Genomic DNA, 12,792 nt, shown 5'->3' with positions numbered 1-12,792 from the left:
ATCTATACCTGTATATTCAGACCTCAGGTATCAGTACTCCAGAGAAGCTTCACCTTCGTTCTCTGCTTTGCGAGGCGCCTCGAGGTCACCTTCTTCCCCACGAGATCACCCTTACTCGGAGCAAATATCTTTTTCTTCGTTCCTACGTTAAATGAATAAGGGCCTCAATATTACTTTGGACTCTGATTCCAAATACTCTACGTAGTATTTAGAGAAAATGGGTATGCCTCATCCTCCTGTGGAGTCTCTTAAATTGCACATCAATAGACTTCTTTCTCAAACTTTCAAGCGGAATCTTGAAACACCTTATTCCATTCCTGCTGTGCTACCCTTCGGCCTGGCATCATTTCCAAGAGTTTTTACCAAGTGCCTAGTTATAGAAGCAGCAGCTCTGCGGAACCATGATCTATAGGTGTTCCTGTACCTGGACGACTGGCTTATCAAAGATTCAACATCTGAAGGGGCTATTGTAGCGATCCAACAAACTATTTGGTTACTCCAAAGTTTGGGGTTTGAAATCAACTTTCCCAAATCCCAGCTACAGCCCTCTCAAACTCTACAGTTCATCGGAGCTGTCTTGGACACTGTACAACTCAGAGCATTCCTTCCTCGTCAACGTCAGGATGTTCTTTTTCAGCTCTGTCACAAAGTGTCTTCCCTCTCTTCGATGGTTCTTCTAGATCACATGGCTTCTACCGTTCACGTGACTCCTTTTGCCAGACTTCACCTCAGAATCCCTCAGTGGACGCTGGCATCTCAGTGGGCTCAGGCTTTCAACCTGCTCTCTCAATACATCAGAGTGACTCCTTCGTTGAGACAGTCTCTTTACTGGTGGATGCTCTGTTCCAATCTCTCCAGATGTTTACTGTTTCAAACACCCTCTCAGAAGGTCCTCACGACAGATTCTTCAACCTACACTTGGGGGGCTCATCTCGATGGTCTCCGTACTCAAGGCCATTGGTCCAGCACGGATCGTCTGTGTCACATCAATCTGTTGGAACTCAGAGCGATCTTCAATGCTCTCAAAGCTTTTCAGCATCTTCTTCACTACCAGGTAGTCCTCATTTGGACAGACAATCAAGTTGCCATGTACTATGTCAACAAGCAGGGAGGAACAGGATCTCTCCCTCTTTGCCAGGAAGCTCTGATGGTTTGGAATTGGGCAATCCTTCACAACACCTTCCTGAAAGCTGTCTACATTCAAGGAGAGAAAAACTGTCTGGCGGACAAATTGAGTCGTCTTCTACAACCTCACGAATGGACACTCAATTCCTCGCCTCTTCATCACATTTTTTCTCAGTGGGGAACTCAGATAGATCTCTTTGCGTCTTCCCACAACAACAAACTGCCTCAGTTCTGCTCCAGGATATACTCCCCTCACTGACTTGAGGCAGATGCTTTTCTCCTGGAATGGACGAATCAGTTTCTCTATGTGTTCCCTCCATTCCCTCTCATTCTCAAGACACTTGTCAAACTCAAACAGGAACATGCCACCATGATTCTGATAACTCCTCGGTGGCCCAGGCAACCTTGGTTCTCCCTTCTACTTCAACTCAGCAGCAGGGAGCCACTATTTCTACCAGTTTTCCCTCTCTGCTTACACAGAGTCAGGGGTCTCTACTTCATCCCAACCTGCAGTCTCTACATCTGACAGCTTGGTACCTCTCAACCTAACTTCCACTTTACAGTTTTTTCAATCTGTACAGGACATTTTAGAGGCTTCTAGGAAGCCTACCACTAGACAATGCTACAGTCAGAAATGGACTAGATCTTCTGCTTGGTGCACCATTCATCACAAGGAGCCTCAATCTACCTCCTTGTCTTCTGTTTGGATTACCTGGATTACCTGTTCCATTTTTCTCAACCAGGCCTCAAATCCGCATCCATTCGAGTCCATCTCAGTGTAATTACTGCTTTTCATCAGCCTATTGAAGAGAAACCCCTTTCTGCTCATACCTGTGGTTTCCAGAATTATGAAAGGACTTTTCAATGTCAAACCACCTCTCAAACCTCCTCTAGTAGTTTGGAATCTCAATGTTGTTCTTGTTCAATTGATGAAGCCTCCCTTTGAACCAATGGCTTTGGCTCATCTCAAATATCTCACTTGGAAAGTAATTTTTTTCATTGCTCTCACATCTGCTCGCAGGGTCAGCGAGCTACAAGCTTTAGTTGCAGACCCACCTTTCACAATATTCCATCATGACAAGGTGGTCTGCCGTACTCATCCTAAATTCTTACCTAAAGTGATTTCAGAATTTCATCTCAGTCAATCCATTGTACTTCCAGTGTTTTTTCCAAAGCCTCATTCTCATCCTGGAGAAAGAGCTCTTCATACTCTGGACTGTAAGCGTGCTTTGGCTTTTTACTTGCAAAGGACTAAGTCACACAGATCTGCTACTCAACTTTTTGTCTCCTTTGATCCAAACAATTTGGGACATCCGATTTCCAAGCGCACCATCTCCAACTGGTTAGCTGCTTGCATCTCTTTCTGCTATGCTCAGGCTGGACTGCATCTACAGAGTCGAGTCACAGCCCATAAAGTCAGAGCCATGGCGGCATCAGTAGCTTTCCTTAGATCTGTTCCTATTGAGGAAATCTGTAAAGCTGCCACTTGGTCCTCGGTTCATATCTTCAGTTCTCATTATTGTCTAGATGCTTTTTCCAGATATGATGACTATTTCGGCCAGGCAGTGTTACAAAATTTATTCTCCTGAATTGCCAACACTCCCACCATCACATTCTGGTTAGCTTGGAGGTCACCCACATGTTGAAAATAGGCTGCCTGCTTGTCCTGGGATAAAGCACAGTTACTTACCGTAACAGTTGTTATCCAGGGACAGCAGGCAGCTAATCTCACAACCCACCCACCTCCCCTGGTTGACTTTTCTGCTAGCTATCTGAACTGAGGAGATGCGCGCCCTGCATTGCGTGGGAAGGCACTCATGCATGTGCGGTGCAGCAGTTATGAACTTTCTAAAGTTCTTCAAGCAAGTCTGCTTGCGAAGCTGTCGGCATCCGGGCTCCATAGATGACGTCACCCACATGTTGAGAATAGCTGCCTGTTGTTCCTGGATAACACCTGTAACCTGTAAGTAACTGTGCTTTTTGGCCAGCCCTGGTTTTGAAAGTCTGCCTTCTAGAACCGGGTAATTTGGGAGCTTTCTCTTGCTTTAGTGCACATGCACTGCTTGAGTTGTTGGAAACAGTTCATATATTTCTAATCTGTTTTGCAGGCCACCTCTAGCCGAGAACATCACTGAGGAATTCAGGCAGCAGGTTCCTTTCTCCATGTTCACTACAAATCCTTGCAGGTTTGGTGATTCTATTAAATGGTACCTTTCCTGGTGTCTAAAAATAACAGTTTGAAAATAGCTGAATATCTACACGTAAGGATATCATTTTACCCAGGACAGAATGGAAATAGGTCAATACCTTTGCACAAAAGTTTTGTATCTGTTCAAATGACCAGAACATATGTATCAAAGTAACTGGGGAGATGCCACTCTTCAGGCATCTTGCTGTATTTGAGAACTGAGCCCGATAAGCCCTACATGGAAAGAGAAACATTTGCAACAAGAGTTTTTATTGCTGTTCCAATAAGAGCTGATCAAGACTATTTCTTAATGGCTTTTATCAAAATATATAGTTTCCAGTTACCTGCTCGCTATTTGTTAATACTCTTATTCCACTCTGCCACCTACTTGTAATCCCATTGTACTCCCAAACTCCTCAAGCCAGCTTGATAAAATGACAAGATTTTTTGTATATTTAAAGGAAACTCTTCATTGAAACGGCTGACCAGAATATTACAATGTGTTAATAGTATCATAAAAGCCATAAATTGCTTCTGTGCTTGATTAAGAATTAGTTATGTTAAGTGAGTTTAGGTTAAAGCCAACAACTATTTCCACAGTTTTTGTGAGTTATTATGCTTTGGCTATTAATTCAGACTCTCAATTGGAGATTATTTGAACAATCATTTTATAAAATTATCCACATAAAGGAAATAACAGCATTTTACAATGTAACCTCCTCTTTTAATAATTCTATGAGCGTTGGAGCAGTTACCACCGCTGCTGGCACTAAAACTGCGCTATGCATTAGTAAAAGAGGGGGTAAGTTAGAAGGAAATGCAATCACATTTTTTTTAACTGATTTGTCCTGGTACAATAACTGACCTATTCCATTTTTCTTGTGTTTTATTTTAGGAAGGAACAAATTGGCTATGCAATTTTTAATTATTTCTAATGTTTTCATTTCAGAATTCAGTACTGCTCACAGGAAATTGTTGTTTTTCGTGAAGATTTAGTGAATAAAATGTGTAGAAATTGTGTTCGGTTTCCTGGTAGTAATTTGGATATCCCTAACCATGTAAGTAAGAAGTAGGTAGCTTGCATGTGGTAGACGTGGTTGTATGCATAGTGGGCTTGAGCACACTGCTTCAGCCAATTAGGTTTTCATCTTTGGAATTTTTATCAAAACAACGCCTACTCAGGTATCCATCCATCATGGGTATTGTTTTCATTAAAGCTATTCTGAAGTTGGAAGGACAATCTTCTAAGAAGTTACCAGGTGTCTTAAAGCAATTCTAATACTTTGAAATAATATTGGGGGTGAAAATTCTGTACACAAATACAAAAAATTCTGTACACAATACCGGTTGTTCGCGGTCTGTGATCCCGGTCATTCGCGATATTTTCCGACCGTGAACCATCGACAAGGAGAAGACAGCTGGAGAGACAGCAGAGAGCAGCCGGAGCGCCGGCGAGTGCAGGAAATCACTCGCTGTTTGCTCCGACTGCCTCTTCCTGCACTAAGTTGGGCCTTATCCAATCAGGAGCTGCTTTGACACACAGCTCTGATTGGTAAGGCCTGACATAGTGCAGGAAGAGGTGGTCGGAGCATACAGCGAGTGATTTCCTGCACTCGTCAGCACTCCGGCTGCCCTCTCCAGTCTCCCCCATGAAAAACCGTATTCGTGGTTTTTCAAGATTCGCGGGGGTTCCTGGAATGGAACCCTCGCGAATATCGGGGGAGTACTGTATATGGGTTTCAGTTGTTAAGCACTTATCTCATTAAAGTTTTTCTTCTATTCTATTCTGTGTTTTAAAAAAATAAAATTAGTGAATCAGGCCACATATTTATAGAATAATCAATACAAGCCATGTATTGTTTCAAACCTTATGTTTTTGTGACTTGGAGTTGCTTTTCCTTTTAATTTTTTATGTTTGTGTAAATAACTTGCTAATATATTAGGGGACTATTTAGAATATCACTACCTCACTATTATAAAATTGAATCCTTAATGAAGAACATTAAATGCATTGTTTGTAAGATATGATTTTATAACCTTTTGCTTCACAGCTAGCAAAAACAAAGTTTGGAGCATCTTCTTTTATACATAGGGAAAGTCTGTGAATTTCATCAGAAAACTGTAGGAAGGGAAATTCAAAATCCATTCTTAATATGATTTATACTTTAGTGAGGCTCGGTGATAAGGCAATTTCTAACCCTTCAGGCTAGGATCAAACCTTGTATAAGACAGGTCCTGCATTATAAAAATTGCTAATGTAATGTTTGGAGATTATCCCAGTTAAGTAGAAAAGCATGGTTTGGGGGTTTATTGTGATCTCTTGCTTCTATTCCAGTGTTTCCATCTGTTTAATGTATTTTTTTAAATGGTGAAAACTTATAGAGATAACTTGTCACTGTGATTTAAATATAAAATGTTCAGCCTTTACTGTTTTTCTTTGTAGTTTGTAAAGACCATATTATCCCAAGGACATCTGACTCCTCTTCCACTTTTTGTCAGCCCTGTATACTGGGCATATGATTATGCCTTGAGAGTGTATCCTGTGCCAGACCTTATTGTTATCGCAGACAAGTATGACCCATTCACTGCCAGCAACACTGACTGCCTTATCATCAATCCTGTAAGCATGTCTATTATTAAGAGGGTGTAATGAATATTGTTAACCTAGTCAAAAAGTGTGATTAGGTAGAAGTTATTCATTTATTCATATAGTTCCCAGTTTTTTGCCCTTTGCTAAGGCATGCACATCAAAGTAAACAATAAATTCTGAAAACAACTCTTAACACCATAGAGATCTAGTGTGGTGTCATACAAGTGTCCGCAGGAGTACACAGATTCCTAGTAGTCTATTGGGAATTTGAAAACTGAGTAGGGTCAACATTCTTTTTGAAACAAACCCCAAATCTTGGCATAAAAAAACTTCTAAGTTTCATCAAATATAAAGAGCAAAAAATGGACACCTATTACAATTATTGGCTATCCAAACAAGAACTATAAACCTTTTCCACATCAAAACTTTATTTAATGTATCATTTATATATTCTTTATGATTAACATCAGTGAGCAGAGCAACACGATAGTTTGAATTTTGCTGTCGGATAACCACACAAGTATAATCATATACCTCAAAAGAGCCAAATGTTTGATGTTTTTAGATTTGTATAAAAAAGAATCTTCTTCTTAACTCATAGAACCTTCCACCATAAGAACAAAACAATATGTTTTCTGTTTCCATAAATAATGGTTTCGGCATTTTGTAGTCCCAACCAGGGAAAAAACTATCAACCTAAAATGGGCCCTGCAATAGATAGCGTATGATAATGCATTAGCTCATGCTAACCTTTTGTAATGATTCCCATGCTGAAATAACTGGTACACTGCACTCAATCCAACACCCTCACCAGGTGTTTTATTTATTTATTGAATTTTCTATACCATTCTCCTAGGGGAGCTCAGAACGGTTTACATGAATTTTTTCAGGTCCTCAAGCATTTTTCTCTGTCCCGGTGGGCTCAAAATCTATCTAATGTATCTGGGGCAATGGGGGGGATTAAGTGACTTGTCCAGGGTCACAAGGATCAGCATGGGTTTGAACCCAAAACCTCAGGGTGCTGAGGCTGTAGCTTTAACCACTGCGCCACACTCTCCCGGTGAGTTATTTTTGGTTTGAGGGGTATTAATCCTTCCATCAATCATATTCCTATAGAAACATATCACAAATTACAATGGAATTAGTCTTATATCACCTAAATGTAAATGAAATGGAATACAACATATCAAACATACTGAAAAGAGGATATCAGGTCTCTCATATAAGAGTACATCAAAGCATCTGAGGATCCAAATACCATTCTGTATACTTTGTCACAGAAAATTTACACAGATTCTCAAGTAATAAAATCAGTCATTGTAGCTGATAGAAAGGCCTTTTCTGGATCACATCTAAAGGAAAAACATATAGCAACCTTAACAACACTTTGAGCCAATTATATTGAAATATTTCTTAGCATCCCTCTGACCAGACCAGATATATGGGAGCATAAACTTCTATCAGTAGATGACAACTGAGAATGACTTTGAACCCTATAAGTATCCTGGGTAGCCCCTACCCATCCAGTATTTTCAGTCTCCACAGATGGTAGGTGAACTATTCTGTGCAGTCTTGGGCTAATCAGATGAGCTTTGTGAGAGCTAGCTAGGCTAATTATAAAACAAAAAGTTTTATTAGAATAATTAGCAGTGGCGGAGGCCAGGAACAGCTGTGTTGCCCTGGGATGCTACATCAAGATGACCAGGTTCCCCCCAGCATGAGGCAGATACCTCTGGACATGGGAGTCAACTCTGTGGGTCCTTGAGCACCCCCAATATTGGGAAAATTCTTTGTGTCCAGGGATAAGGTAATTTTCATCAGGTTTAACACCCCAGGTCGTTTTGAAAAGTTGGCTCCTATGCCTCTGGGGGCTTCAGCTGCCTTTGGCTTGGCCACCTCCCCTGTTTCCCGTAGGGGGGCTCTTTGAGTGCCCTCCTGGGGATTCTTGCAGCAAACAGGCACAACAACAAAAAAGAAGAAGAAGAAAGGTCCAGAGAGTGGAGGAAGTCCATTTGTGCTGCTTGTGATATGCTTAGGGGCAGCTAGAGGCAAATTTGGAGCTACTGTGTGGAGGGCTGCTTGAGAGCTGTGAGTGTTCAGACACACTCTTGAGACAGCACATGGAGAGAAAGGTTGGCACTGTCTATTGTAGCAGCTCCAAGGGCAGTTTGGCAACAATGGGCATGAAAATGATCACACTGGCAGACCTCTTGCAGACATAGAAATACTGTCACATGATGGTGCTGTCTACAGCCCAAGAACTTACTTGAGCTCTGATGTGGTGGCAGACCTGGTTTGGCAAGAATTGCTGCCATCTTGGACTCAGGAACATCAGATCAAAGGCAGGAAGAGCCTCTGAAGTTGCTGCACATGGCAGTACAAGAGACCTTGATGCTGTGCAATGGATAGCAACAAAGCCCTGAGACAGTACAGGGTTGTTGTTTTTTTTTAATTTATGTTTTTAACGCAAAGGGTATTCTGATGAGGGAAGCAAGAGGGCATTCTATTCTAGTGTTTGTTTTTTCATTAGAAGAAAGTCTTTTGGTGGAAAAGCACCCATTTGTTGTTTGGGAAAATGGCCTAGAGCAGTGGTCTTGCAGACATAGAAATACTGTCACATGATGGTGCTGTCTACAGCCCAAGAACTTACTTGAGCTCTGATGTGGTGGCAGACCTGGTTTGGCAAGAATTGCTGCCATCTTGGACTCAGGAACATCAGATCAAAGGCAGGAAGAGCCTCTGAAGTTGCTGCACATGGCAGTACAAGAGACCTTGATGCTGTGCAATGGATAGCAACAAAGCCCTGAGACAGTACAGGGTTGTTGTTTTTTTTAATTTATGTTTTTAACGCAAAGGGTATTCTGATGAGGGAAGCAAGAGGGCATTCTATTCTAGTGTTTGTTTTTTCATTAGAAGAAGGTCTTTTGGTGGAAAAGCACCCATTTGTTGTTTGGGAAAATGGCCTAGAGCAGTGGTCTTCATTGCAAAGCCCATGAGCCAATGGTGGCCCTTCAAGACATCTGAGACAGCCCATGGAGCCTTTGCAGAATATCATCCCCCTACTCCATCATCAAGATATGGCACTTTTTTTCTGTTTCCAGCGCTGCACTCTTTGGGCCACGGAGAGAGTAAGTGAAATAAACACGCTGCCTTCAGCGGCCCTGGAAGCTTTCTCTTTGCTACATAGCTTCCTGACCCCATGGTAGGAAGCTGTAACAAAAGGAAAGCTTTTGGGACTGCTGAAGGTAGTGTGTTCACTCACGCTACCCATAGCCCAACTAGTGTAGTGCTAGAAACAAAAAGGGGGTGAGGTAGAAGGTAATACAGAGATATTAGACTGTGGTGATGGGGAAGAAAAGGAAAGGATAAGAAGATGCCAGACCTCTGTGGGGGAAAAAGAATGAAAGGGAGGACAGTGATGCCAGATCACAGGAGAGGGAAGGGAAGGAGAGAGATACAGAGCAGGGATAGAAAGGAAGGAGGGGAGAGAGATATGCTAGACTGCCATTGGAGGAGAGAGATAGCAGACCACGGGAAGGGGTGAAGGAGGAAGATGTCAAGGGAAGAAAGGAGAGAGAGATGACAGGGAAGAGAAGGAAGAGAGATGCCAGATCACAATAGGGGGAGAAGGGAAGGGAAGGTGGGGAGAGAGACCAGAACATGGGAAGGGAAGACAGGGAAAGGGAGGAGATGGTACACATGGATGGAGAGGAGAGGAAGAGCAGAAAGAGGGAGCAGATGGTGCACATGGATGGAGAGGAGGGGAAGACATGGAAAAATAGATTGAGAAGGAAGCAGAAAAATGGTGATTAAACAAAGCCCCTTGGTGAAGGCCCCGGGTAAGGCTGGGTATGGAATAGAATTGTATAAATTGCTCGGAGAAGAAATAGCAGTGCCACTTGCCCAGGCCTTTAATACGATGGTACAGGCAGAGGCAATACCTGATGAGCTAAAACATAGCTCTTATATTGGTTCTACCGAAACCGGGACAGAACCTGACACTACCAGCTTCATATAGGCCTGTCTCGCTCTTAAATGCAGAAGTTTTATTGACCAAAATACTGGCAAACAGATTAGTGAAAGTGTTTCCTTAACTCCTTCATGAAGTGCAGATGGGATTTGTACATGGTAGGACTATAGCAAAGAATGTGTAGAGGGCTAGATATCAAACAAACTTGCTACTTATTAGCTTAGACGCAGAAAAAGCACTTGACAGAGTAAGATGGGATTTTTTTTATTTGCTACATTAGAAGAATATGGTTTGGAAGACTTTTATCTATTCGAGCATTTTTTGCCTCATCCTGGGCAAAAATCATAGTAAACTTACGGGAGATGACACTCTTTCCTATTTGTAGGGGTACCAGAGAAGGTTGCCTTTTGTCACCTTTGTAATAGCGGGCATACATGTGGGGACATTCCAATTTAAGTTGGCAGTGAGAGAGGACCTCTCATCCTCATGAGACCCCAGACATCTAAATTAACAAAAATGGTGCTGACTGTATAAGAACTGTAAATGCAGATGACCTTTTAGTTCATATATCAAAGCCGGATACTTCTCTGCCCACGCTTTTAGAAGTAATAAAAGGATATAGAGATTATGTGGGATTGAGGCTTAACCTGGATAAATCTGAGGTGCTTCCCCTCCTTGGAAGAGATGCAGGGGAGATGGGGGGCTAGGGTTCCCTTTATGATGGGCCGAGAGATCCTTTAAATAATTGGGGGTACAGCTTACCATGCTGGTGCCATCACTGTATTGACTTAATATACCCAGAATGAAGAGGAAGACTCATCAGTTATTGGAAAGCTGGGAAGCACTTCCCCTTTCGTTGTTCAGGAGAGTAAATTTAATAAGGATGATGATATTGCTGAAAAAGCTGTATTTGTTTCAAAAAAATATTCAATACAAGTTGAATATATAGAAAAATCACTTCACCACACAAAATATATTCAGAAAACCCCACTGTGCCTGAGGTAATCCGAGATAGTTTCCTCTTTTTTAATGGAGAAAAGACCTCAGTTCTTTCCAAGGATTATTGTTACCTGGAAAAACTCTATGTAAGCTGTTCAATACAGCTACATAGGAAAAAACATCCTTGGTCTGAAAAACTCCGTATGAAAAGTTAATATATTCTTTAAATAGTATTCATTAAATATTTTTAAATAATTTGAAAATTCAATAACAGTTCATAGGAAAACTTATCTTCAAAAGTGCTCTATCCTCCGGATGTGGTTTAAATCTTAGCAGTCCACGTTATTCTCCCAGCGCTGCTATCACTCTATTGTCTGGGAGAAAAAATATAGAATTCCCAACAGGCTCTGTTTTGCATTTATATTTGTTTCAAATAATATCCATAAGATTACTTATGAGAGATATTCTTAAACTGAATAGAATATTTGCACAGTTCTATTGGGCTGATTAAAAAAAAAAAAAAAAAAAATCAAAGTTACAAATTAGCTATATGCTGGGAAGTTGGAACCAAGGGGGCTTGGGGATACCATGCATGCAGCATTATAATTATGCATGCCTATTCCAACATGTTGGGGATTGGATATTACAGATTCAAAAATAAACCCTGTTTTTGATAGAACAGTTTTTCTATGCCCCTAATCATTTGTATTCACTTCTGCATGTGAAGGGCACACAGCCACCAGTGAGGTCTACAAATAGCATATTGTTGAGATCTCTGCAGGAGGTGTGGCAGTGGTTAGTGAGGACACTGGGAGGGGATCCATATGTGACTGATCAGATTCCATTGCGGGAAAATTTACTTTTTACACGAGGGAGTGAGAATGTAGCATTTGTGAGCTGGAAGAAGGAAGGAATCTGGAGATTAGAGCAAGTGATGCAAGAAGATGGATCTCTGCAAGATTATTTATTTAAAACATTTATAACCCGCATATCATGCGATTTACAAAAAAACCCCACACACATAAATTAAAATACACAAACATAAAACACAAGAATATTACATCCAAATTAAAACATCCTAAAATTAATAAATCTACATAACATACTGTATACAATGGCAGGTCGGGGCTAGATGGAGGAATAGATATGTGTATTTTCAACTTAAGCACTATTGGGCCACTTTAGATCAGGAATAGTTGGGTAAGCATATGACAGAGTGATTGCGTGTGTTTTTTGAGGTAGAGAATGAGGAGGAAGTAACTGTATTTAATATGTATAAAGCGCTTAGATAACCCCCAGATAAAGAGTTGGGACAATATAGTAGAGATTGGGAAAAGGAATTATACCAGTCACTTTGGAAGTAAACATAGAAACATAGAAAGTGACGGCAGAAAAGGGCCAAGGCCCATCGAGTCTGCCCACACCATTGACCCACCCCCCTATTTAATTGCTCTCTGATGACCTTTCCCTCGTAGAGATCCTACATGAGCATCCCATCTGTTCTTAAAATCTGGCACGCTGCTGGCCTCGATCACCTGCACTGGGAGCTTATTCCAGCTGTCAACCACTCTTTCGGTGAAGAAGTATTTCCTGGTGTCGCCATGAAACTTCCCACCCTTTATTTTCAGCGGGTGTCCTCTTGTGGCCGAGGGTCCTTTAAGAAGGAAAATATCATCTTCTACCTTGATACGACCAGTGACATACTTAAACGTCTCAATCATGTCTCCTCTCTCCCTACGTTCTTCGAGAGAGTATAGCCGCAATTCGTTCAGCCTTTCTTCGTATGATAGATCTTTGAGCCCCGAGACCATCCTGGTGGCCATTCGCTGTACCGACTCGACTCTCAGCACATCTTTACGGTAATGTGGCCTCCAGAATTGTACACAGTACTCCAGATGAGGCCTCACCATGGTTCTGTACAAGGGCATTAGGACGTCGGGCTTCCGACTAACAAAGCTTCTCCGGATACAACCCAGCATT

General features: G+C 41.6%; 1 protein-coding gene across 4 annotated transcripts in view; it reads left to right on the top strand.

The window, feature by feature from the left end:
- POLE2 (DNA polymerase epsilon 2, accessory subunit) overlaps positions 1-12,792 on the top strand; it is a 102,898-nt gene that overhangs the window by 78,162 nt on the left and 11,944 nt on the right. For 3 of the 4 annotated variants that reach the window (XM_033952462.1, XM_033952463.1, XM_033952464.1), the window contains exons 15-17: positions 3,234-3,311; positions 4,263-4,371; positions 5,757-5,933. In XM_033952462.1, coding sequence (XP_033808353.1) covers positions 3,234-3,311; positions 4,263-4,371; positions 5,757-5,933 — 364 coding nt within the window. Of the gene's footprint in view, positions 1-3,233; positions 3,312-4,262; positions 4,372-5,756; positions 5,934-12,792 lie in introns of those variants that run through there. The other variant, XR_004540150.1, reaches the window with a different exon arrangement.

The sequence above is a fragment of the Geotrypetes seraphini genome, chromosome 7 (genome assembly GCF_902459505.1).
Source record: "Geotrypetes seraphini chromosome 7, aGeoSer1.1, whole genome shotgun sequence".
In the NCBI taxonomy this organism is placed as follows: Eukaryota; Metazoa; Chordata; class Amphibia; order Gymnophiona; family Dermophiidae; genus Geotrypetes; species Geotrypetes seraphini.
Note: the sequence above shows the minus strand (reverse complement) of the source record. Positions and strands in the feature narration are given on the sequence as shown.